Source organism: Mytilus trossulus, chromosome 3, assembly GCF_036588685.1.
Source record: "Mytilus trossulus isolate FHL-02 chromosome 3, PNRI_Mtr1.1.1.hap1, whole genome shotgun sequence".
Lineage (NCBI taxonomy): Eukaryota > Metazoa > Mollusca > Bivalvia > Mytilida > Mytilidae > Mytilus > Mytilus trossulus.
The window spans coordinates 11089013-11116740 of record NC_086375.1 but is presented as its reverse complement, the minus strand read 5'-3'; the positions used below and the strand labels follow the sequence as shown (position 1 = coordinate 11116740).

At 31.7% G+C, this 27728-nt stretch overlaps 1 protein-coding gene across 4 annotated transcripts; it reads right to left on the bottom strand.

Moving 5' to 3' along the window:
- Positions 1–1846: 1846 nt before the first annotated feature.
- On the bottom strand, positions 1847–27722 carry LOC134710147 (reticulon-1-A-like). 4 transcript variants are annotated; one of them, XM_063570362.1, is made up of 10 exons: positions 27475–27722; positions 24875–24907; positions 24050–24085; positions 21060–21134; positions 9407–9614; positions 8621–8759; positions 7866–7935; positions 7180–7226; positions 5937–5995; positions 1847–5445 (listed from the first exon to the last, which is right to left on the bottom strand). In XM_063570362.1, exons 1-10 carry the CDS (start codon positions 27590–27592, stop codon positions 5397–5399), a joined length of 834 nt encoding a protein of 277 aa, XP_063426432.1. In that variant the 5' UTR covers positions 27593–27722; the 3' UTR covers positions 1847–5396. The 4 variants fall into 4 exon arrangements, with proteins under 4 accessions (XP_063426432.1, XP_063426430.1, XP_063426433.1 ...); XM_063570360.1 differs by having other exon boundaries at positions 27214–27704; XM_063570363.1 differs by lacking the exon at positions 21060–21134 and having other exon boundaries at positions 27475–27713.
- Positions 27723–27728: the final 6 nt, after the last annotated feature.

Genomic DNA, 27728 nt, shown 5'->3' with positions numbered 1-27728 from the left:
ATCAGGGAACACCATGACCAAACAGAGAACACCATGACAAAACAGAGAACATCATGACAAAATAGAGAACACCATGGCAAAACAGACTACACCATGACCAAATAGAGAACACCATGACCAAACAGAGATCATCATGACCAAATAGAGAACACCGTGGCCAAACAGACTACACCATGGCCAAACAGACTACACCATGAACAAACAGAGAAAACCTTGACCAAACAGATTCTACCATGGCCAAACAGACTAAACCATAAGCTACAAAATACACCACGGCCAAACAGACTACACCATTTCAAAACAGACTTCACCACGGCAAAACATAATACATCATGGCAAAACAGACTACATCCGGGCACACATAGTACACAATGGCAAAAAAGAGAACACCATGACCAAACATACCATACCACGGACAAACAAATATACCATGACCAAACAAAAAACACCATGGTCAAATATACTCTACCATGACCAATCAGAGAACACCATGACCAAACAGAAAACACCATGGCCAATCAGACTACACCATGACCAAACAGAGAACACCATGGTCAATCCGACTTCACCATGACCAAACAGAGAACACCATGACCAAACAGAGAACACCATGACCAATCAGAGAACACCATGACCAAACAGAAAACACCATGGCCAATCAGACTACACCATGACCAAATAGAAAACACTATGGCCAAACAGAGAACATCATGATCAAACAGAGAACACCATGACCAAACAGAGAACACCATGGCCAATCAGGGAACACCATGACCAAACAGAGAAAACCATGACCAAATAGAGAACACTACGGCCAAACAGAGAACACCATGACCGAACAGAGAACACCATGACCAAACAGAGAACACCATGGCCAATCAGGGAACACCATGACCAAACAGAGAAAACCATGACCAAATAGAGAACACTATGGCCAAACAGAGAACACAATGATCAAACAGAGAAAACCATGACTAAACAGAGAAAACAATGACCAAATAGAGAACACCATGACCAAACAGAAAACATCATGGCCAATCAGACTACACCATGACCAAACAGAGAACACCATGGCCAATCAGACTTCACCATGACCAAACAGAGAAAACCATGACCAAATAGAAAACACTATGGCCAAACAGAGAACACAATGATCAAACAGAGAAAACCATGACTAAACAGAGAACACCATGACCAAACAGAGAAAACCATGACCAAATAGAAAACACTATGGCCAAACAGAGAACACAATGATCAAACAGAGAAAACCATGACTAAACAGAGAACACCATGACCAAATAGAGAACACTATGATCAAACAGAGAAAACCATGGTCAAACAGAGAACACCATGACCAAACAGAGAACACCATGACCAAATAGTAAACACCATGACCAAACAGAGAAAACCTTGACCAAACAGTTTCTACCATGGCTAAACAGACTACACTATGGATAAACATACTCTACCATGGCAAATAGACTAAACTATGGTTAAACAGTCTTTACCATGACCAAACACACTACACAATCGCAAAACAGACTACACCATGGCCATGCAGACAAAACAAATGACTAAATTCAAGAAAATCTGCTGCTCGAGAAGGGTCAGCAGTTCCTGTTGATTTTTTTTACTGATGAAATATTGCTACTTGCACAAATGCAGAGATTTATCTATATTTTACTGAAAAAGGGCAATTGAATTTTTCACTGGACCTGTTAATGATTTTTCTCCATATTTTCATATATACTAATGAACTTTTTGAAGGTAGAATGACAGAAATTAAGCGGTTTCACTCAATAAATGATTTGGATTTATTAAACAATATCAACTAAATAAAGACAAATACTTTCAACATTCAGTTTATTTTATTCAAGGCTTTGCACATAAAGCAATTAATCACAAGGTCTCCAGGAATTAAAGTAAATGCATGTACATAAATGATAGAAAAAAAGATGTTCTCTCTAAAATAATGAGTTGCATATTAAATAAAAGAACATTATGATAACAAAATGTCACAGTATTGAGAGAATATACAGACTTCAAGAAAATATAAACATTTGATGTTTTTGTTCTGGTATAACTAGTATTTCTTCAACCATACATATGTCCTCAAACACTAAATGTGTTTAGTTTGGTCAGCTTTTTATCAGTGTTTTCCTGTACCTCTGGGATGAATGAAATTTTCAAATACATAACTTTTTAGGTTCTAGATAAAAAATGTTTCAAAAAGTTTCAGTTGATCACTGATAAATGGAAAACACAGGAAGATTGTCAATAAAACAACTATCAATCATTATGCAGAAAAAAATGATTAATCAATCATTGGTGTTTAATGCCACTTACAGAACTATTGGCATATTGTTGCAGTCAGTTTTTATTGGTGGAGGAAGCAGGAGTGTCAGATGATAAGAAAAAGAAAAAAATATCTACTTGCAGAATGATTGAATTTCTAAATATTTCCATCTTTTTATTAAGTGTGTACACTGTTTATAACAGAATCAGAATATGTTGAATAAATAAATATTTTAAAAATTTTACACTTTTACATTGAAAACTACAAAACAGTACAAAGCTTTACACTTTATATATAAATATATTAGATACACCTAACTGTATAGTATACTTTATGTTCATAGACATCCCGCTAACTCAACTAAATTATGTTGGGAAGACATTATATAAATAAAATTTCTAGTCATGGCAGAAAAATCAGAATAAAATTTTAACAAAACGTCAGAATAATCCAAGTACATGCTTTCTGTATACTAGAGTTATACAGGTTTAAGTACTGTGAATGTGGGCGGGAAATAAACAAAACGTTATAAAGTATATTAAAGAGCACTTAACTTTGTGGTTCAACAATACTAAGAAAGTTAGCACTCAACAAATAATGATAAATCCTTAATATTTTCTACTTTGTTCTTGCCAAAAAAAATCGAGATTTAATATTGATGGAACAATTTAATGAAACCAAGTCCAAAATGATCACGGCAAACTGAATGAAACAAACACAAACCCTGATAAAATACTAGATTTTGTTCAACTTATTCAAATGTTTTTATTTCAGTCACTTCTTAACTGTTTTCAATGAATGTCAACATCACTAGAGAATATAATAAAAGAATCAATGATGGTATAAAACAAAAGAGATCAATAACTTCCACCACTCCAGTGGATGATAGCCCAGTCAGATATCTGCATTCATGAAGCGTACATGGACTTTGATGTGAATGTAATGTTAATTTTCCATCTCCTCTTCTACTTCAATGATATATTGCTCATCTAAAAATTGGTTTAAATCATGCAAAAAGCACTACCAGTAGCTTGCTTATTTGACCAGTTAAATTTATCATCTCCCATCTAAAATCAGTCTAAGTAAATTCATACCTCTCACCTGTTTTCATTTTATTTATGTGACATATCAGAACCTGGAGAAATGAGAGGTTTGATTTTAATCAGACTAAATTTGAATCGATGTATTGTTCTACTTATATATCTACCAACAGAACACAAAACCATATAATCCTAATTATTGAATTGCCTTAAAATAGTCTTATCTTTTCCACATTATAAGTCTGTAACTTTCTTCATTTGTTCCAATGGCACTGAACAAAGGTTTTAATTTTCACAGATCACAGCCTTCAAAACAAGTCCTTCAACTCCAAAGTACAAATATTGACTGTTTCAAACTAAAAACTTGAACAAATTGGTTTAACAGGATGACTTGCACACATCTATATATACATAACAAGGCAATAAAAACAGAGTATTACAAAACATCAAGGAGAAAGACTGAAATGTATATATACAGTGTATTTCATATTTGACAATGTTTACTATTCTACAGCATTGTTACCATAACTTTATGAGACAGTGACGACTATCTTGCTACGAATGTGAGGTCTAATTTCATATATTACTTAGTAATTATATAAAGACAAGGTGTTCCATTCCATATCTATTCTACAGCACTTTATGAAGCACTTTATGATATACTTGAAAAATCTAGGGATATTTCAAGTAGCAGTCTTCATAAATTTTCACTCTTCCTAAGTGTAAACTTGCCAAATTTATTTTCTCATATTTAGCTTATATAACATCTATTGTATACCCACAAAATTCTACACCACTTGCTATAAGCTATGAAGTCTTTCAAGCATTTGAAAGTCTAAAATAAATTATTCAAATATTTTCATATGAACAGGTCTTCCTTAAATAATTATGCTGTGGTACAGTATTTATGTTCATATGGCTATATATTAACAAATAATTAACAGAACATCTTGTTATTAAATCCCTTCAGATTTTTTTGGTTTATGTTTGTATCAAATACATTCATGCAATAATAGCAAACTTACTTTCAATATCATGGCTTTTATGGTATTTTACTACATGTACCTTTGTAAATGTGTCATAAGGGATATAATACAGCAAGATATTACTGTTCAAACTTGTTAATTAAAAAAACACACGAATTGGTAGCATGGCATGTGATTACAGGTATTTGGTAAAAAGAAAAAAATGACTTTTTTTCCCTTTCATTTCATTTTTTTTTTACCAGTAATTAAAATAGCATTTTATAAATGATGTTATTTCTTAAAAGTTTTTGTAAATAAAATTGTAATATGAAAAAGTATATCCATCAAAAACTGCTTCTGGTGGTACTGTTTGTGAATATGGTAAATAGCACTTTTGATTTATAACCCTGTTGTATATACTTTTATTTATTTTCGAATTCCATAGTGATTCATTCAAATTGACAGTTGTAATTTTTAAACAGAGCAAATTTGTCTTAATTTTTAGACATTATGCTACAAAATAAGAGTTTTTACCTACAAATAACTGCATGTGGATGTGAAGAATAATTTTCTGAGGTTGTGGTGTTTTACATGTATTTCTAATTGTATGGAAACATATAGACTAAAAACTTTTATACAGAAAAAAATCACACGACAGGAAAGAAAAAATATTTTACAATGTAATTTTTAAGAATTATGATCAACATTTAGGACAATGAATAAATAAGTACAACACACAAAACACATTTTACTTTATAATGAAGCTTACAAAAAATGTACTATGAAATTTTTTAAAATTCTACAATACTCCTCTCAAAGTATTTTTTTTGTTTTTAAATTTTAAATTCAAACATTTTTTTTGCATATTTACGTCAGCTGATAGCAAAAAATTCTTTCAAGATGGAATATTATGTGTCCTGCAGTCCGAAAAAACATTTCAATCATTTAAGATACAATGACTAATACTGGTACAAAGCGTGATGTAAAATAAATATGTCACTTTCTGGCTCTCAGTTTATACACAATCAGAGGACACAGTCATCTTTTTTTTATATATATGGTGTATTTCTTGTCTACTAATTATTCTTCATGGCTTTACTGTGCTTTTTCTTTCTTTTTCAGGAAAGGTAACTTAGCTACGACTCTGAAAAATAATAAAATATACTACTAGTAAAATTATTTCTTATTGTTTTACCAAAAACTGATCCATTACTCATTCCCTTATGTGAACATTGATATTTTTCCCCATTTGTCTATAAAAATATTTTCTTTCTGTGTTGTGCTAAGTGTTTTTACTCTTTCCTAAAAATTAACATTGATATTTTTCCTCATTTGTCTATAAAATGGTTTTCTTTCTGTGTCTTGCAAAGTACTTCCAACCTTTTTTGGAGATTAGTTTTTCGCTATATCTACAGACTTCAGTACACACAGCTATCTGTGGGTGATCATTTTGTAATCTATCTTCTGTTTAATGCAGCGTTTTTAACATTTTTCCAAAACTAGTTTTATAGTATATTGACAAACTTCAGAACAAAGTTAATTATCTTTGTAATGCATGGTGATGTACTTTACTATTTTTTACTATTCTTGTGCATTTAAAAAAGTTTATGGTGGACATGAATAATTAATACTTACTGAGCTTTAACTTTACAGACTTGGTCACAAGCCATTGACACATAATTATCTATTTGTACCTGTCAAAAGAAAATATATATATAATCTCTATATTCTATTTAGGCCAAACAAAAATATATGTCTGTTTCCTGCTGCCAAGGCAAATAAATCAGGGTCGGTAGGTAGTGATTTTCTTTTACACTACCTTTCAGATTTGCAGTCAGTTAAATGTCATGTTTGGTTAGGGTCCATTACCCCAAAATGATATAATCTCTTTAAAGAAGCTTTTAATTGAATTATCCCCCCCAGTGCCGACATTTTTAAAACCCTAATTGTAGCAATTTGTTCTCAGAGCAGCCATTTTGATTGTTTCTGCATAGTAAGATGTGGATCAGACCAGAAACTATATTTTTCCGTAATTGAATAAAAAGATCTAGGGTCTGGGTTTTTAGTCAGGATCGGTAAGCAACAGGAAACAGACATATATTTTTTTTGGTCTTACTATTTTGTGTATGAGACTTCAGAACTTTGGGGTATGTCCATCTGATGTATATCTTAACATTTATTTTTGTGGGTACCAAAATCGTTGATTGAGGAAAACTTATATTTTTGTTGATATTTGATTTCTTCGTCTTGACAAATTCTGCATACCAGCTTTTTAAAGGTGGTACCCAACACTTTCACTAAAAATAATTTGGCTTGTCTAATTTTCATAAAATTTTGACAATTTTTTTACTTTGACCCTTGTACAAAAACATAAAAAAATCAAAAAATTTGAATCAAGCGTTTTATCAAAAAAATCACACTGGTTATATAGCAGTTTGACAAACACTTATTTTGATCATTGTGAAGCTTTATATTGCCTTCACAAGGCAACGTAATTAAAACGTTTACCTGATATTACAGAGTTATCTCACTGTAGTGTTAGGTACCACCTTATGCAAGACTTTACATGCTATAGAATATATGTAACTATGCACAGATGCCTTATTTAAAGTTTTAATTAGTCTTACAAATTTTCAGAAGTCAAAATTTTATCAACTGTATTTGTCAACATGACTGACTTTTGTTAACTTGTTTCATCAGTTAAGTTTCTTGAATATGTATGAAATAATTGCTTTAAGAAACAAATATTGTTTTCTTGAAATACATGTTTTTTTGTGTGTAATTCTGCATACAATTGTGTTGTGGAACACAAAACACTTAAATGACTATGCTTCAAATGATCCAAGTGCATTTTTAGAAATCTAGATATAAAGTTTACCTTGTATGTTTCATAGACTTTAGGTAAAGTAAATATAGCTACCAAACCTGCAATTTATAAAAAAGTATATATTAAATATGTTACTAATGAGTTTTAAAGTGTCAATTTTCAAGCAATATTGAATAAGCTGCAGGTCTGAAATATTACTCCATTTTTATGGCTTACAAACTATAATCTTTTTATGGATGCACCATAATCTATGCAAATTCTCATTCAGTTAAAATGTTACGAATAGGGTAGGGAAACAATCCTTCAATTTATGGATCAGACATCTACTTTTGAAAGCAATTTTTTCTGAGTAACTTATTTTTTTTATCTCAAAAGAAACTTAATAAATATTATGTATGTATGTGCCTGTCCCAAGTCAGGAGCCTGTTATTCAGTGGTTGTCGTTTGATTATGTTACATAATAGTTTTTTGTTTAATTTTGTACATAAATAAGGCCGCTTGTTTACTCTTTTAATTGTTTTACATTCTAATTTCGGGGCCTTTTAAAGCTGACTATGCAGTATGAGCTTTGCCTATTGTTGAAAGCTGAAGGCTGTACCTATAGTTGATAATTTCTGTGTTATGTTGGTCTCTTGTGGAGAGTTGCCTCATTGGCAATCATACCACATCTTCTTTTTTTATATTCTAACAGACGAACCCAGAACTATCTTTATACAATAAATTACAAGTGTACTAACCCATAATGATGAGAGTCATTCCATTAAACCAAGATCCAATGTAAGTCAAAACCCATAACAGCAGTGCAAACTGAAATATACAAGATATACTTAGTTTAAATATTAATGACTAAGGGGAAATAAATCTAACACACAATAAAACTAAAAAGATGTCTAGCCCATCTATATGCACACGATTTAATACTTATGATTTTCATACAATTGTACAAATATTATCTCCCCTTCTAAACTATCTTACTAAAAAGCTAATACTTTTCGTAAATAATGCAAAATGACTGATTAAAATAGGGAAAACAATTTTCTAGCCAAGTATAGAGTATTATGGGGAAAACCCTCTACCTGACTAAATGAATTGCTATTTATTTAAAAGAATATATTTAGGATTTTGTACAGTCCAGGGAATGGAAATATTCGATAATGGTCTGTACATTTTAACACAGGTCATTGTCTGATCTAAGATTTACGACTTTTCTTCATTAACAAGAGAAGACAACTTTTCATTATTAATGAGTGAAGAGATGTCCCATGTGATATCAGGCTTCTTATAACATCTGTTAAATAGAAACTCCTTCAAGCTTAGTTTGAGGACAAGAGGAAGAAAAACTAACCAAAGTATGAAATCAGATACTGAAAGTCCAATAGTATTCTATTAATTTGAAATTCTGTACTATGGAAAAACTTCTTTGTTCTTTGATTGTTGTTTGTTCAAATGTTAAATTTACTCTTCCTTTTTCACTTTTTCTATTCATTTTTACCTTCATTGAATCTACGAGATCCTCAATAAGGAACAATCGTCTGAGCTCTCTAACAGTACAGTTAATATGTTTACAGATGTTCTTCAGAGCCATTTGTGCTTTATCCTCAGGTAAATCAATATTCAGATCCAACATGGCTCTACAATTACAAATTACAATTACAAACTGAATGATCTAATTAAAAAACTAACTATGGTGTACCTTAGAAAACATAATCTGAGGAACAAAATTAAATTCTTTTGAAAGATGACTCAATCCTCTCCTGCCTTATGACATATTGTGATTAATTTTGATTCTTTGTAGAATTTGCTTTTGAAGGAAGATCTTTAATAGTTTCTGTTTATTTTGTATACAGCTTTTTAAAGTTTTGATAATTAAGAACATTTGTATAAACATGTATATTGCCCTGTGTTTTGGTCATTTTTGTTAGGTTGCTGTCTCATGGATGTTTCCACACTCTTATAATAATTCTTCACTTTCAGGGGTAAACAAACTGTTCCAATGCTACATGAATTTTTCATTATTTTGTGCTGTGTCATATCAGTTTTAGTTATTTCAGTAAGTTTCATGCAGTAATATGATTATTTTGGTATTTTAACACTTTAGGCTACACCAGGGATGCGACGCTTGATTTTATTGGTGGAGAAAGCCAGAATTCCTGGAGAGAACCATCAAAGTTTTGTTAGGAAAACTGGCATATCTAGTCAATTAATTAAGATAAGACAAATGATTCCAAATATGTTCAAATCCCAAACAGAAAATGTCAATAAAAGAATAAAATCTTACTTGAATGGATGAGCATCTCCTGATTTCTGCACCGCCGCCAATACATTCTTATAAATCCTAAAACTTAATGTGACTGACAGGACAGCTAGTGACAGGTAAGCTAACACACTGAGCACTGAGAATATAGCCAGAGACAGCAAAATAAATAACATGGATCCAAACACTATCCCGGTCTTCTTTAAATCTCTCCAATAGATTAGTTCCAATACTGAAATTAAAAAACATTTCATTAAATATATGTATCACTATTTATTAGGAGAAATATTCACACCCTTAATGTTTTTATTAGTAAAATTGACCCTGAAAAAAAATTACACGGTCACCCCAGCAAAACAATAAACACATTGAAGATGTAAAAGCTAAAACAATGCAATAGAAATCTTTATTTTTTCAAATGTGCTTGAAACTTTAATTCATCTTGCATCAAAAGAGTCAGGAAACTGCAAAATAGCAAACTGGGATATGAGAAGAAAATCATTTTGTAAATTGGTGTTTTGTTCGAGTTAAAGTTTTTGTTGTCACTAGGACCAAATCTATTTTTGATAGTATCAATTTCTCTTGTAATGTTCTTGCCCCCTTATTTCAAAGGTTTAAACTCTATGACATTTCATTTCATAACATAAATAGAAATATTGTAGGATATTTTTAAAGGGGTTGGTGCAGTGGGGTTTTGGGGGCTGTTAATTCTTATTTTCTCTCATGATCACATCAAATGATTAACACAATTAAACATTATGTTTTCAAATATAGCTTTTTATATCTATGCAAACCATAAACAATAAGCCAATGAAAGCATACATTAAGTTAAGCACATGATTAGTAGCATTTTTAACCTTTAACTGTCTCAACCTTGTTTTTGAACCAGATGCCACTACTTTTTGACTTTATATATCAAGTTGCAATCGATCTTAAAAAAGTCCTTGAATACAGGTAGTATAGAATAAGATACATGTATATGCATAATCAAAACATTCAATCAATGCTATTTGTATATAATCTCATCAGGTTTATTAGGCATGAAGACATGTCTTTTTTACACAAATATAATGTATGTTTTATTCTTCTACTTTAACAGGTAACTGGTTATTCTACTGGACAGACCTGAATGTGAATAATATGGGGGCCCACAGGCATGCTACTACCTTCTTTTAATAGTTTATAAAGTAAAAGCCTTTCACTGCAGCAGTTAATCAGTTAGGTATAAGGCCTAAATTAATATATTGTTTATTTCCCCAATCCCGACCCTGCCAAACTAGGTGTAGGTAGGGAAATAATTTATTTTTTTCCAAAAAGCTGTAACAATAACTGTCTATCCAGCAAACCTGAAAATTGGAAATAAATAAAATAATATTTGACTTAGTTTTGACAATAAAATTTTACGAGTAGCACCGTTTTTGCAGGGTCGGTCGGGATTGGGGAAACAAACAATTTTTTATTATAGGCCTAAGATATGCACCAGAGGGCCAAAACAACCAATGGGATTCATCTAATTTACATCAAGATATAATGGTTTATGCAACAGGACAGATTTCTGTATATGGACCATAATTGGCTATTGGGCTCCGTTTCCTATAACTATAGAAAAGTGATAAAATGTGAATTATTGTAAGAAAAGTTGAAACTACATCTAAAGATGCCATTATTTTTATCAACATACAAGTGTATGCTACTCTTCCCGAGAAAAAAAATTTAAATATACGAATTTCAAAGATTCTACAACCGTATTTTTGTGTCGTTTCTCGCGTTACTTATTGCTTCCGAAGAGCATAACGCTGACTGATTTATAGATAATCGTCACCGGCAAATTCCTAACTTTTGCTTTCAAATAACAAAGAACATCGACCAATAAGAATAGTGAGAAGAAAATGCCGAGAACTATAAGTATTTATGTAGCAGATGTAAGAACAGTGGCGTGATTTTTGTGTCCGATTTCGTAACGCAATTTTTAGATGATGAAATCTGCTTTGTTGTAATAGAATTCTTAAAAACAATATGCAAATATGAACTCTCGCGAGATGTTCAAACAGGTAAATCCGAGATGATTTACATTCTTGTTTTGATCTTCGTAATAATTAAGTAAGAAATTTACGTTGTCGTTATGCGTTACATTTCACACGAAACAGAAGTCCAGTTATTTATTAAAATTGTTTTTGTCCTTAAGTTCTAACCATTTCCGGTCATACATGAAACATGTGATAACGCCATTACGGCCGGATGTACGAAATACTAGGTCTAAACATTGTTTTTGTTTCCAACGGGATGTTAGCAAACATAATCCGTAGACTTGTTTCGTCTTGTTTAAAAGAGGAAAATACAATTGTCAAAGAGATTGCGCCGGTGGTCTGTTATTTTTCCTATGTGCATAATGTTACATACGATCCTGTGTGAAAATAAATGCCCAATGACTTGACAAAATCGATTTCATATTTGACAGACGTTAGAACACACTTCGTTTCCCGATAATGACGTGAAGAGTCCTTGGAAAAATCAATCGAAATTACGTCTCTTATCATTGTATCAATGCTCGTTGGATTGATTTAACTTCAGCAGTAAATATTACTGGATATTTTAGGTGAATAAATATAATTTAATAACAAATACATGTTAATATACCGTTACACTTAGAATGTACAAAGTTGGAATCCTGTCACAGTTTTTAATTAATATTTTTTATTCATGTTCTGCAAACACTTATCAGAAACGCAATAAACTTGTCAAAGGAGAAGTAAACTTTTACCATGCATGACTTGAAAGGAAGTACTTTATTGATTTTAGCCCACTAAAGTAGGTTAAAATGTGGAAACCATGTAGATGGTGTACAGGTCACAAGTATCACATTGTGCCTATTTTAAAGATTTTAATTCCAAGTTAAAAGTTTTTTTCTTTACTGGATTTAAAGAATGTTACATTGCCAATGATTTGGAATAAATTGTATATAACTGGAATATCAAAACCAAATATAAATACATTTTTTTACTTATAGTCGGATCGACTAATAGGCGAGTATCTACGGTAGTACTTGACTTTATTTTATTAACCAGATGCTCCGCAGGGCGTAGCTTTATACGACCGCAGAGGTTGAACCCTGAACGGTTGGGGCAAGTATGGACACAACATTCAAGCTGGATTCCGCTCTAAATTTGGATTGTGATTAAATAGTTGACACAGCATAGGTTTCTGACACAGAATGAATGTATTCAAATGAACTTAAAATTTTTGTTTTCTCTTTGAGCAATTCACTATGCTGTTGAATATTAATCTACTCAAAAAAATGTTTGAAGAAATTATCTTTTTATTTATGAAATTTCAAATGAGAAAAATTAAACCCAATTTTTTATTCACATCCCCCTTTCCCTTATTCCAAAACTAATTTCAATTAAAATATTCTAATGGAGTTTGCAACAATTACTACTCATTTAAATACATGATGTAAAAAAACTGCTTGTTATCACTGAATGGTAAAGATTATTTAAATTTATCAGTTGGTAGTAAAAAGTGAATATACATTGTATATTGTATATAACAAAGATTTAAGTTGATTCTGGACAAAGAAAGATAACTCCAATTAAAAAAAATTCTTGCAGATATTTCTTGCTTACTATACTGGACAAAGAAAGATAACTCTTAATTAAAAAAAAATTTGCTATTTCACAATATTGTGAAATTAGATATTTCTTGCCATTGCACAATACTGTGCAATTGAAAAGACTTGCTATTGCACAATACTTAATATAATAATTTTAGATCCTGATTCGGACCAACTTGAAAACTGGGCCCATAATCAAAAATCTAAGTACATGTTTAGATTCAGCATATCAAAGAGGCCCAAGAATTTAATTTTTGTTAAAATCAAACTTAGTTTAATTTTGGACCCTTTGCACTTTAATTTAGACCAATTTTAAAACTGGACCAAAAATTAAGAATCTACATACACAGTTAGATTTGGCATATCAAAGAACCCCAATTATTCAATTTTTGATGAAATCAAACAATGTGTAATTTTGGACCCCGATTTGGGCCAACTTGAAAACTGGGCCAATAATCAAAAATCTAAGTACATTTTTAGATTCAGCATATCAAAGAACCCCAAGGTTTCAATTTTTGTTAAAATCAAACTAAGTTTAATTTTGGACCCTTTGGACCTTAATGTAGACCAATTTGAAAACGGGACCAAAAATTAAGAATCTACATACACAGTTAGATTCGGCATATTAAAGAACCCCAATTATTCAATTTTGATGAAATCAAACAAAGTTTAATTTTGGACCCTTTGGGCCCCTTTTTCCTTAACTGTTGGGACCAAAACTTCCAAAATCAATACCAACCTTCCTTTTATAGTCATAAACCTTGTGTTTAAATTTCATAGATTTCTATTTACTTATACTAACGCTATGGTGCGAAAACCAAGAAAAATGCTTATTTGGGTCCCTTTTTGGCCCCTAATTCCTAAACTGTTGGGACCGAAACTCCCAAAATCAATACCAACCTTCCTTTTGTGGTCATACACATTGTGTTTAAATTTCATTGATTTCTATTAACTTTAACTAAAGTTATTGTGCGAAAACCAACAATAATGCTTATTTGGGCCCTTTTTTGGCCCCTAATTCCTAAACTGTTGAAAATAAAACTCCCAAAATCAATCCCAACCTTTATTTTGTGGTTATAAACCTTGTGTCAAAATTTCATAGATTTCTATTACCTTAAACTAAAGTTATAGTGCGAAAACCAAGAAAATGCTTATTTGGGCCCTTTTTGGCCCCTAAATCCTAAAATGTTGGGACCAAAACTCCCAAAATCAATACCAGCCTTCCTTTTGTGGTCATAAACCTTGTGTTAAAATTTCATAGATTTCTATTCACTTTTACTAAAGTTAGAGTGCGAAAACTAAAAGTATTCGGACGACGACGACGACGCCAACGTGATAGCAATATAAAAAGCATTGATAAATGCAGGATACAAGCCATCTTGGTGTAAAAAAGATTGTAAGTGGTGGATGGAAAAATCTAACAAGTTTTCACATTGTGTTTTAAGCAAACTTCAACATCATCAATCATTTAGTGTAGTTATAAGGCCAAAAAAAAAAAATTGGTGTGTTTCCGGTCCCCCGACCGACCCTAATTTTTTGGCGCCGACCCTAACTTTTTTTCCCGGAAACGGTTTTTGTTTAGTATAGCCTTTGAATGGCATCTTTTAAACGTTTGATTTCAAATAAAATTTTAATACAGTAAGCATTTGTGTGATACAGATTGAAGTCAAACAACGGCATGGCTTCTGCTATGGCCATCAGTCAAAGTGTGTTATCAATAACAATCGATGAGTGTCCACACAGGAACGAGAAAAAAAGTATAATAGCCCCATTTTCTAATATTGATATATTCAATCAGTATCATGACTTTGGATTAAAGAACAATGAATTTACTGTGACTGGAAAAAAACATGAAATATCTCCCACATTGACAGTTGGGGAAGTTGTGCAGCTTTTTAATGTGAGGGACTTTATATTCAAGTGTGTTGTTCCAGAATCTGACACTTTTGAACAATGAACTGATGAAAATAACCTGAAAGAATAACAAACTGATTATAAAAATACACAAAAAACAACCCAAGCAGGCCAGTAAAAAAAAAAAAAAAAAAAAAAAATACCTACCTACCGACCCTAATTTTTTGGGGCATGCAACAGGAAACACACTTTTTTTTTTTTTGGCCTAACAATAGTTTTGACCCAATGTAGAAATGGACTTTAAAGTATAATATTTCTATACCAATACTCTAGTCACCAATCAATCAAGTTAACAATAACGAAACAGGGTCCATACTTATCCAATGAAATGTCATTGTTGTTGATAGAAACAAGTCAATATTTTAGCTCAACAATCAATCAATTTTAATGATGAATATCAATTAGTCATCTAAACACTAATACTGAATAAGTGACAGCGATCTATAACTCTTCCCTACTCTACCTTATTACAGCACAGTAGGAGAATGTATGCTACTTTTTAAGCACCCTGTTGTAAAAAAATACAAAAATTCATTGTTCAAAAAAAGGGCCCTGGATAGGCAGGACACTCAAATACATAACCATTGCACTATGATTTCATAACATAAATTCACATTGAGGATATATTTCATAATGTATATGTGACGCATAATATAAACTAACAAGGAAAACAGCTTTCATTCCACTATATTTGAAGCAACTTACTTTTGCACATACATGTATATTGTGAGGGATAAGGTTTTGTGAGTGCATTAGTATGACAAAATGGGCTCTAATTTATAAGACGAAACCAACCACCTAATTCATACAAAACACAGCCAGATACCCAACAAGACAATAACTGAATTACAGGATCCTAACTTGTGACAGGCACATATAAGACATATGCATTGGCTGATCCAGGGGGAGGGTTTAGGAGTTGGAAGTTGGAACCCCCCTTTTTATTTGACGATCAATGCATTTGAATGGGGACATAAAGACTGCCAATAATGGTGGTTAATTAAAATAAAGTATTGACTTATGAAGCTAGGCCCACCTCAATCTTGATTTAAATTTGAAAAAACAGGCACAATAAAAACCGGATACTTTCATTAATTTCCAATTCCAATGAATATTTACATGTAATGATGAAACTGATTATCGAACAAAATAGAGTACCCACAGTTCAGTCTTGATTAATCTAAAGGGACCATGTATCTAATATCATTTCAATTTTTAGATGATTACTCTTCTAAATAATTAATAAATGTTGATATCATATAAGCTATAATTAGAATAAAATTTCCAAACAAATTATCTACAAATCATTGAATCCCCTGATTCTGAATAAGAGATCATGCCTCAAAAACTCACGATTTCAATATCAACAAATTTTTACATCTATCAAAATAGAAACAAACGAGTATATGCAAACACAATAACTATTTACCAGTTTTACGTTTACGAAATATCTTGTTCATTACAAATCCTAAACAATCTCTACAAAATTTATGATATTGTTCGGATATATATATAAATTATGGTCAGAATATTTTAATGTATTGACCAGGACCATGCAATTTTATCCATCATTAAAGACCCACACCCCTATAAAAAGGTATATAAAACAGTGATAGCATACATGTACATATTAATATATATTATACTAAAGATGTTCTTTTGAGCATGTTCCTATTTTATTGACAAGTGTACATTATCAACCTATAAAATAACCTTATTCTATAATTTCTGTAAATGGTGACTCAGACAAAGGATTAAACAACTGCAGTTGTATAACGCAGCAAGACCTAAAATATCCTAACCACAATCAAAGTTGACAAAATCAATGATCAACACTGTGTTTTATATAGTGCATATTTATGTCTGCATTCAAGCTGCATCTCATATTGATTATACATGTTATATTTTTTCTCTAAATTCTAAAGATTAACCAGGCTGCATTCAAAGCTTTCTTTTCACCTTATCATGCATTGCATTCCATTGATAACATGCATTCCTACAGGTGATCCAAAGGTGATCAAGATTTTATTGATCTGTAATCACAATTAATGTAAAATCAATCACCTCTGTCAATGAGTCAGTCACTGTAATCTAGGATTTGTCAATAGTTTGTGTACTGTTGTTTCAGTCTACTTCTTTATCATCATATAAATAAATGTTATACATCTATGATTCAGGAGTCATGCAAATCTTACACATAAATTGTGATTTCACAACTGCCATTGCTAACTAAGTAACCCTTTGAAATTATATAGTTTTACCAAGTATTTGTAATACATTGTATACAAATCCTTTGTTTTAGAGAACTCCTGGTGGGTTTTAATTTTGTTATAGATAATCCCAGAAACAGGAATATGTACTTTTACAAAATGTCTGGGTTCTGGTATTCTTTATAAATGTTTTTTTTGCTTTGATACTATTAACTAAGGTCTGAAATCTTCATTGATTAACCCATGCATTAATTAGATTTTGCAGTAATGCAAACATTGACATCTAGTCTGCACTGACAAACTCTCTAATCATGTTATTACATAGATAATTCACTTCTTGATAACTAGCAAAGAACAGATGCTATACAAGTTATTCTGATGTAGGAAATAATGATTTCTGAACACTACAGGTGTAAACTTGGGGTATTGCAAGGTGTAAAATTGGAGTTTTGTTAGGTGTAAACTGTGGGGTATTGTAAGGTGTAAACTTTGGATATTGTAAGGTGTGAACTTGGGGTATTGTAAGGTGTGAACTTGGGGTATTGTAAGGTGTGAACTTGGGGTATGGCAAGATGTAAACTTCGAGTATTGGAAAGTGTAAACATGGGGTATTGCAAGGTGTAAAATTGGAGTTTTGTTAGGTGTAAACTGTGGGGTATTGTAAGGTGTAAACTTGGGATATTGTAAGGTGTAAATTTGGGGTATGGTAAGGTGTGAACTTGGGGTATGGCAAGATGTAAACTTCCGAGTATTGGAAGGTGTAAACATGGGGTATTACAAGGTGTAAGGTCAAGGTTTTGTTCAGTGTAAAATTGGAATATTGTAAGGTGTAAAGTTAGGGTATTATAAGGTGTAAACTTGGGGCTTTTTAGGTGTAAACTTGGGATATCGTAAGGTGTAAACTTGGTGTATTGAAAGTGTAAAACATAAATATTGTAAGTTACTAAGGTGTTACCTTGGGGTATTGTATGCTGTCAACTTTGGGTATTTTAAGGTGTAGACTCAGGTATTGTAATGTGTACATTTGGGGTTTTGTTAAGTCTAAACCTTGAGAATTGAAGGGTGTAAACTTTGGGTATTGCAATGTATTAACAAGTGGTAGGGATTAAAGCAAAAATTGAAATGATTTAATTTTTTCAAATAACTTTACCCAAACAAAGATATGCTATGTGTATATCTTTATCACCATGGGAGACAGATTAAACTTTTGTTCATTATTTTTTCTTAGAAATATTGATTTATTGATTGGTCTTTGCTCAACTCCAGTAGAAAATATTTCATGCATGTTCTGGATAAGAACTTAACAATAACGTGTAGATTTTTGTAATGTGGGTTGTTTGATGTAAATTTAAAATTTGATTGCTACTGAAAAATGAAGGTAAATGTGTTGGGTACTTTCAGGAAAATTGAGCCTCCTTAATTATCGTTTTTAAGTCAGAACCCATTTAGACTTCAGTGGAAAACAATACAAATGTGTGACCTAACCGTTCCCTTCTTTCTTTGAAGGTTACTTCATGAACTTCATGCATGAATAAATACTGGAAACATAAAAAGTAGCTGTTTAACACATCACTACACAGCTATGTGATAAATAATTAATAGATAGTTACTTTTTTTCTGATTAAATTATAGAATACCAATCTAATTATCATGACCTATCTAGTATACCAAGGTCTGTCAAGCTTAACAAGTTATTTTTAACAGAAGGTTAGATCTGAATTAAACAATGAGACTCATTTAGCAGCTCATATCCGTTATTGTAGAGTGGGAGAGGGCTCAATTTATTTATTTGCCAAGATCTTCTTCCATTTAGTGCACATCATTTTTTTGTATTATAGGTAACCATAGCTTAACCCTGTCATAAGCTTTTACCTGACTTGTGTATTCAAATGTCTTAAACACCAACTATTTTCTTGTAAAAGCAGAAATACATGATCAATTGCATTTTAATGTATGTGTAACTCTTCTTTCATGTAACAAATACTTCAACAAAAATGTCAAGAAAGGGCTTTCAAATTGCAATTTTTACATCAATTAAAATAAAAGTTATATAAACATATATTTAAATTTCTGAAGGGCATATAATGTATGCATGCATATCATATAGGTAGGTGGAAGCCTTGTAAATCCATTTAACATATGTACCATGAAGCATGAAACAAATTCTGTAAACTTGTCAGGTATACCTGGCCATGGTTGACACAAGATCCAAAAATGTTTTTTTGACATTTTTGTTGAGCAGAAAATGAAAAAAAACCAAGAAAATGACTGAGACTATAAAAGAGATTAGGTCCCCTCAGTGGCAATACATATCTCCCCACTTCATTCATTGATTCACTGCAAAGCAAGTTTCTTGCATTCGTTTAAAAAAAAAATTTGCTTTTAAAATCACTTTGCACATCTGACAGCCTTTACTGATCAACAAATCCTTTTAAACCATAACAAAACTATTTGACAAATGGGAAGGATTATTAAATTATTTGTTATCCGTACAAGTTAATATATATTCAATACATGTACAATGTCAATGAAGTCTGAGTAAGAAAACTAGTTGTTGACTGTTACCTTTTCTGATCTCAATCACTAGTACTTTTTTCGAAGTAAATTTTTTTTTAAATCAATCATTTTTTTGTAGTATAAAGAAATAATATGAAATAGAACAATAAAAGAAATAATGAAATAACAAAAAAATACAAAATGTGAAACAAAGCAAGCATAACCAAAATGTATAATAATTTTGAAAACAAAAATGTATGTGACCCAAACCATAATGGCATTAATGCAAATGTGAAGACACATGGTGGGCCAGTAAATTACAAAATGTATGCTTATTGATCATTACGTCTTAAGGATATACTTAGGTGAGGTTTTGGAATTTGTGTCAAATATTCGGACTCCTTGGTGTTTTTCCATACAATTCAAAGTAAAATATTTTGCCCCATAACACCAAATCATTTTTTCATATAAGACTTTAAAATAGCACATGAAAGGTCATTTACCAAAATTTTAAAAGATTCTTGATTTTCTTTCTTTTGTTTTGAGACCCATTAATAATATCAATGCAAACATAAGGTAAAAGTCGGAGTCAGCCTTTTCCCGCGATATTTTAAATCTCAAATATCTGGAAAAGGAGGTCCATGCCCTATCAATATTTTTAGCTTATTTTTATCCTTAAAGGATGCTCTAACAGATTAATTATCAATTTTAAATTCTTAATTTATTAATTTTCACCTAACCTCACCTTAGTACATCCTTAACAAAATATGCAAGGAAATAAGGCTTATTTCGTCTAGCAGATTTTTCAACCCATAAATTCATCCTGTTTTTAAGAAACCACACTTAACCAGTTCAAATACATTGTAGTACTAAAACAGATAAATTTGAAATGCGAAACACAAGCGAACACAAGAACAAATATTGCATACAAAAAGCCTAATAAAGCATTTACATCAAGATTGTTGGGTAGCTATCTCAAAGATGTTAGTTCCAAATCTCTTTAGCTCATTTCCCATTGTTTTTGGTGTCAAGTATTCGGTTTTCAATGAATTTCAAAAAGAGATATTCTGGTTGTCTGAGTACTTGGCTTCCATATACATGTACATGACAGAATCCCTCAACATTTGCAAGAACACTTTTGAATGAACCACTTAGTGTGTACTGTACAACTACAAGACTGATCATTATATTAACCTATATTTTCAAAGTAGTAGGTCTTTTTGGAGTAAAGTATAAAAAAAAAAGAAGATGTGGTTTGATTGCCAATGAGACAACTATCCACAAAAGACCAAAATGACACAAACATAAACAACTATAGGTCACCGTACAGCCTACTTTTGGAAGCCAGGACATTATCCGCTATTATTCAAGACAATCATGCAGAGTGCTTGCAGCCTACATGTATATTGGATGCCATTTTAGTTTGGACTACACATGCCGAACTTACAAACTTTATGCTCAGGTTCCTCCTCAATAGTCGTAACTTTATGGTCGGAGGCAAAATAAATGTCTTCTTCATCGTCTGGTGTTTAAATAATTATCAAATAAAGAAGGTTAATAAAAACAACACAAAATTCTACTAGTAATCATTCTAACTAGAATATAATGCTATTATATGTAAATTAGGAATTTTATTTCTTTATACACAACCATAAAAACAAATATGTCTGTAATCACTAGATATGAAGTCTAGGTGACTTTTCATTCTTTCCCTATCAACTGATTAACAGGTAACTTTTAATTTAGCCAGAGAGAGTAAATTTAGTCACATAATGACCATATCACTACTGATGGTTGAAAATTAGAGAAAACTTAAAAAAAGAAAAGATAACAAGAAAAAAAATGAAAAAAAAATATGAAAAAAAAACCTTTTTCATTGTATAATTTATATAATCTGTGTATAATATTGCAGATCTAATCAAATTTTGACACAATAGGATTTTCTTGTGTCAGCTGTTTAGGGCTGTTTATTTGGAAAAGTTTTTAATAGGCATCTGTTGTTTCCACACAAAAAAAATATGGAAGACCTTTTTTCACAGACAGAAAGAGAGATATATCTGACATATATATATATATACTTTACATTTATCGTATTTTCATCTCTCAGTTTATACAAATATCATTAAATATTTCAGCTTAATAATTACATTGACTTCAACCATTATGACAACCAACAAATTAAATCGATAAAATCACTCAAAGCTTTAAAATCACCTCTTTTCTTATTCCACAAAATTCTTGTATAATTTCTACAACTTCATTATTATGATTAAAAAAAAATTAATCATAATGTCTCATTTTGAATTGTAATACATGTATTTAGATTCTGAATTTGTCTATTGACTTGGCAGACACACAGATGGACATAATAGTACCAAACTCCTTCTAACATTTCCAAGACACTCATTCTTATCTTGAGATGATAAAGATAATAAAATCAGACCTATTGACTTGGGAGACTGGTGTTTACCAATGTATTGAATATTTATGATGGAATTATAACCATAACAATGATAAAGCAATCAATACCAATGATAAAACAATCAATATCCACTTGTAAAAACTGAGGTATGCTGTTCTAATCATGATCCTGTTAATTATAACATTACTCATACTTCCCTTAGCATGCTTAGTGATGATATTTACTAAACAATGTCAGATTATAATAGGGTTTGAACCTTAAATACAGCAAACAGGCAATAATACCCTACAACCAAGGAGAAGTAAACCAGATTATCGTCCTAGGATCAAATGAGGATTCATCATGACTTTGCTCTAGAGAAGCATCATAAATTTGAGTCAACCTCAATTTCAAAAATTTCTCTCATTTTTAGAAATTTCTGGATCGTTATAAATTATATTGATATTAAGACAAAAACCATTGCAATAATGATGATCCTTAATTATCATAGACGGATTCTGGGTGGGGCCCCCTTTCGTGGAAAAAATTGTGGTTGATATATAGGGAATCACTGAAGCATGACTGGAGTTGGCCCCGCCTTAGGTCAGTCAGGGCCCCCCCCCCCCCCCCCCCCGTGGAAAAAATTGTGGTTGATATATAGGGAATCACTGAAGCATGACTGGAGTTGGCCCCGCCTTAGATCAGTCAGGGCCTCCCCCCCCCCCTTATGAAAATTCTGGATCCGCCACTGATTATGACCAATTTGAAATCACACAAACAAACCAATAATTGAAACAAAATCAGCAGCTATCTTCATCTTCTTAGTTAACATCAAACCTTTTTCAATGAATATACATGTTTAACTTTTCATATAAATTTAATCTTTTTTCTACGATTTATTTTTTCAGACTTGCATACAATACAATTATTAATTGATTAGTAATTTGGTTGATTACACATTTCACTAATGCCGTGAAATTAAATACCAATAGAAAAGACTAGTTTCCCCATTCATATAAACTTTAAATATCCAACCCTTTTCAATAAACTATATAAAAAGACATCAACAAAAGTACATAATACTTTAAATTTTTATCCCAGCAGTTTCAGAACAAAATCCTTATTTTATATATACTTTTTTAGAAATATGTTTTGCTCATTTCAAATTAACAATATCTAAGTTTCTTTCTGGATGGTATACAATTTTCATGTATACATTTTCTTGTAAGACAGCATCCCAACAAACAATAAGACATCTATATGTCTCAATGTCAAATTTTAGTCTTAACAATATTAAGACAATTCTCTTTCCATAATTCATTACATAAGGAATAGTGGATTTAGGACTGGAAGTTAAAAAAGATTTTTTTTTGTGCAGACTGCTCAGTGAAGTTGATATTTACATAATACATACTACAGGGTATGCCTTATTTAAGGGTACAGTAAAAATCCACAAATCGGATACTCAGCAAAAAATATCACATTACCCAATATATTGATCCAATTAGACGATTAGGTGGAGTCTACCGTGTAAGCAAACAATTGTTCAGTTATTGTGAACTGGTGTGAAAAAAAGCTTACATATTACATGTCACTGTATTATCAAAAGTTGCATTCATTCAAAATTATGTAGTAAAAGTAATGGATATTAGTATAATTTCAAATATACATGTACCTGTTTAAGGTTTTAATATGATTTTTCTTTCAAAAATATTACTTCTGTGGGGAAGTGATCTTGAAATAATATAACAAGAAGATATGGTATGATTGCCAATGAGACAACTATCCACAAAAGACCAAAATGACACAAACATTAACAATTATAGGTCACCGTACGACCTTCAACAATGAGCAAAGCCTATACCATAACCTTATTTTAGATGGTACATTTGTATCTGACCTGAAGATGGAATTATAAAGGGTAGATACTAAATTCAGGGTAATAACTAATTTGAACAACCTTAAACAGATAATGTTGGTCTTGTCTAATCAAAAATCAAACTAATCAAAAGAAAGTTATTTATAGTAACACTTACCTCTTGGATCTACATTTTTTAACCATGATGCAGTTTCTGAAAATATAATTGACATGTATCAAAAGTTGGCCTGTTAAATAAATGTTTCAATTGAAGTAATGATTTTAAGGTTGATACTCAACATTTTACAATACGGGTCTGGAAGAAGGTGAATAACACCCTGGCACAGAAAAATATACATGTACATGTAACACTCAAGTATTTAGCAAAAGTGGTTCTCATGGGCTTGTTTAGAACATATGACTGAAAGTGTGGGACCCGTTTCCTAAAGGGGTTTCATTTGAATCGAAGTTAAGTTATTGAATATTAGCAACATTTGATTTTTTATTTAATTGCCTATCAGAATTGTAATACATGTACATGAATTCAATTGCATTATTTTTTTCAAATAAATATTACAGAAATAGTAGGAAATTAACTTTTATAAGTTTAAGGCTTAAAAAAATATATAGAATCAGTCTTCATGATGAACTGTTTAATCTACAGCCCTGACAGCAGTCTTCACGATGGACTGTAAAATCAACAGGCCCGAAGCTCAATTTTTGAAAATTTTTAGTTAGATTCTGTTGGCCTGTAGATATGATTTTTACAGGCCCGAGAGCAATTCTACAAGCCTGGGCTGCCACTCAGTGTGAAGACTGCCTGAGGCCCGTAGCTCAATTTTTGTAAATTTTTAGTTAGATTCTGTTGGCCTGTAGATATTTTTACAGGCCCAAGAGCAATTCTACAAGCCTGGGCTGCTTGAGCTGCCATTCAGTGTGAAGACAGTAGAATGTATGGGTTAATAATATAAAAGTCAGAAAACAAAAATATCAAAGTTGTTACCTGCAGGTGGACTTGTGCTTTGCTTTACTGATTCTGAAAAAGAAAATATAAATGATGTGGTATTACATGTATTACTTGTGACTATTTAATATTTGTATATATGTACAAGTTATTTTAATATCTGTAAACAGAAAAACTTGTGCTACGATTATATTATCTTTTACAATAAAAAAAAATTGTATATAAATTTAAAATAGAGAAACAAATTCTGATTATTAAACTTTCATTGCTAATAATTAATATTTAAAATTTTATCAAAGTTTGTTACAGGTTAAATGATCTTTATAAAGACTAAATAATGCATTATAAATACTTTAATCAATTTCATGAGCTGGTCAAACACACACACACACCCAACACAAGTATCAAATGAATAAAAGGTAATTCATGACATGAAATGCAAACATTAAAGATGATAAATAGAACGCTAAATATTAGCTAGGGGAGAATTTAAAGCTAGATATTAAGAGTAAGGTTGACATTTTAATCTGGAAGAAAAAAGCAATAATTTCTGTAAAGGCAACCTTTAAGAATTTGGAGTAGATGAAATTTTACCCACAAAAAGTATCTTTCAGGGATTTTGTAATGATTACATGACTTGATAAATGCACATTTTCTGAAAATCTAGTAATTGCAATAATTAAAGATACAACCTTCACGACCTCATTCATTGGCAAACATTGTATCTAAAACTCAAAAAATATCATCTAGAAACAGATATTTTCCAAAACGTCTTCTTTTAATTGATAAAAAGATAGAAAGTTGAACTGTGTCCTTAACCTTTGATCCATTGAGCCAAAAATCAATAGGGCCTTCCCATTCATTGCCAGGGTATCCAAATTTGTTAAACAATTGGAACTAGTGAGCCTCTAGTTTTGAACAAATGCTGTGTTAAATAGTATACAAATTGAAGACACACTGTGCATATGTACAATACTATGTTGACTGTTTATGTTGAGCAGAGTTCACACTCCAGTTCATACTACTTTAAATTTATTAGTATGGATATTTACACAAAGAAAGACCCAGTGCAGTGTCAGTTTAACACACACACACTAAAAACTAGAAGTACATTGTAGCTAGCTATAGCTAAATGAACAACTACAGCGCTTGGGCAAAAATCTTAACAACTTAAGATTTTTTACTAAATGTTTCATAAAAATCACTTTTTTTTTCAAAAAATTATTGTAGCCAATATGGGCTGACATGCACATGTCCAGTCAAAGGTAAAATTAAATAATTAAACAGAAAGCAAAGCCAAAATTTTCTCTAACAGCAAAGAAGCAAGTCAAAACAACTGGCAAGGTGATAAATAGTTATGTCCATGCGCTATAGCCTAAGCACTCTTTATGGTTTCCCTTTGTTAATGCACTCAACAGGATCTTTGGTCCAACTGCATTTGCTGTTCCATTTTTACAACCCCGTCTGTAACATGTCTAAGATCAGTTTTAATTCATTTATAAACATGTTACTGTGTAGTATACTTTGTCACTGTAAGTTTTATAACTAAGGACAATTTTCAGCTTGCATTAAAATGTATTGCATTAGAATTTTTTTAACCTTTTTGGGTTACAGTCCATGAATATGTTATACAATTATTCATATATTTTTCTGTCCAGGGCTCACAAAAGTGACAAAACTGTGGGAAGTGGTGGTCTACAGAAGAAATATACTATTAGGTCAATTGGTCGATGATTACAAATGTAGCAGCCAAGAAAGCAACATCTTTGACCTAGCTACTCTGTATGATGAGGCTGTGCTTTTAATATTTAAAACAAGAATGTGTCCCCAGTACACAGATGCCCAAATCGCAATCATTTACTATGTTCAGTGGACCGTGAAATTGGGGTCAGAACTCTAATTTGGCATTACATTTAGAAAGATCATATCATAAGAAACATAGATACTAAGTTTCAGGTTGAATGGACTTCATCAAAAACTACCTTGACCAAAAACTTTAACCTGAAGCAGGACAGACAAACGAACAGACGGATGAACAGACCAGAAAACATAATGCCCCTCTTCTATCAAAAGTGAGGCATAAAAAGTGTTCTCATAACTCTATTTTAGACTGAACTACAATTTGTGACCTGAATTGCCCTGAAGCAATCGGTCATAAATCATTATATGCAATAATGCACAGTATTAATATACATGATAAAGACTTATAATATGTATACATGAAATATATTAATTTAAACACAAAAAGCATGAAGAGTCACTATATCACTGCAACTGGAGTCGGGACAGACGGTAACAAAATTACCAGAATGAGTTTATCTTAACATATGTTTGAAAAATCTTTTAAAAACAAGAGCGCATTTCAAATAAACTATTACCTGTCTTGGGAAGCTTGGGCACTTCTTGTTGGGGTTCTTTTTTCGTTTCACTTTCAGTGTTCTCGTTTTCAAATGCAGACATAAGTTGATCTACTTCTTTAGGGGGTGCTGTAGGTTCTTGGGGCTGATAAGAAAAGGGGTCATTGGCGGTAGCAAATGCAGACTGACCAGTAGAACCAAGGTTAACTAAATCACTAAAATTATCAACTGGATCAGTATTGACGGGCCCGGGATCATAACGATCGGCCTCTGCCTCCTCACCGACATAACTCGATGAAATTTCTTCATCTTGCTCTGGTATTTTCTCCACTTTCTCGAAATCCTCTTGGTGGTAGTTATTTTCTGACTGGAAATCTCCTAACAGATCGTTGTCTGCCATTCTGTCACACCTTTAATTTCTTGGTTAATCTTACAAACTGTTCACTCAGCTGTCCCGTGCAGTTAAAAAGTGACGTTATGGCCATGCGCATACATAAATTATTTTGAGAAACTTCCGGTATACCCTTAGTTTTCTC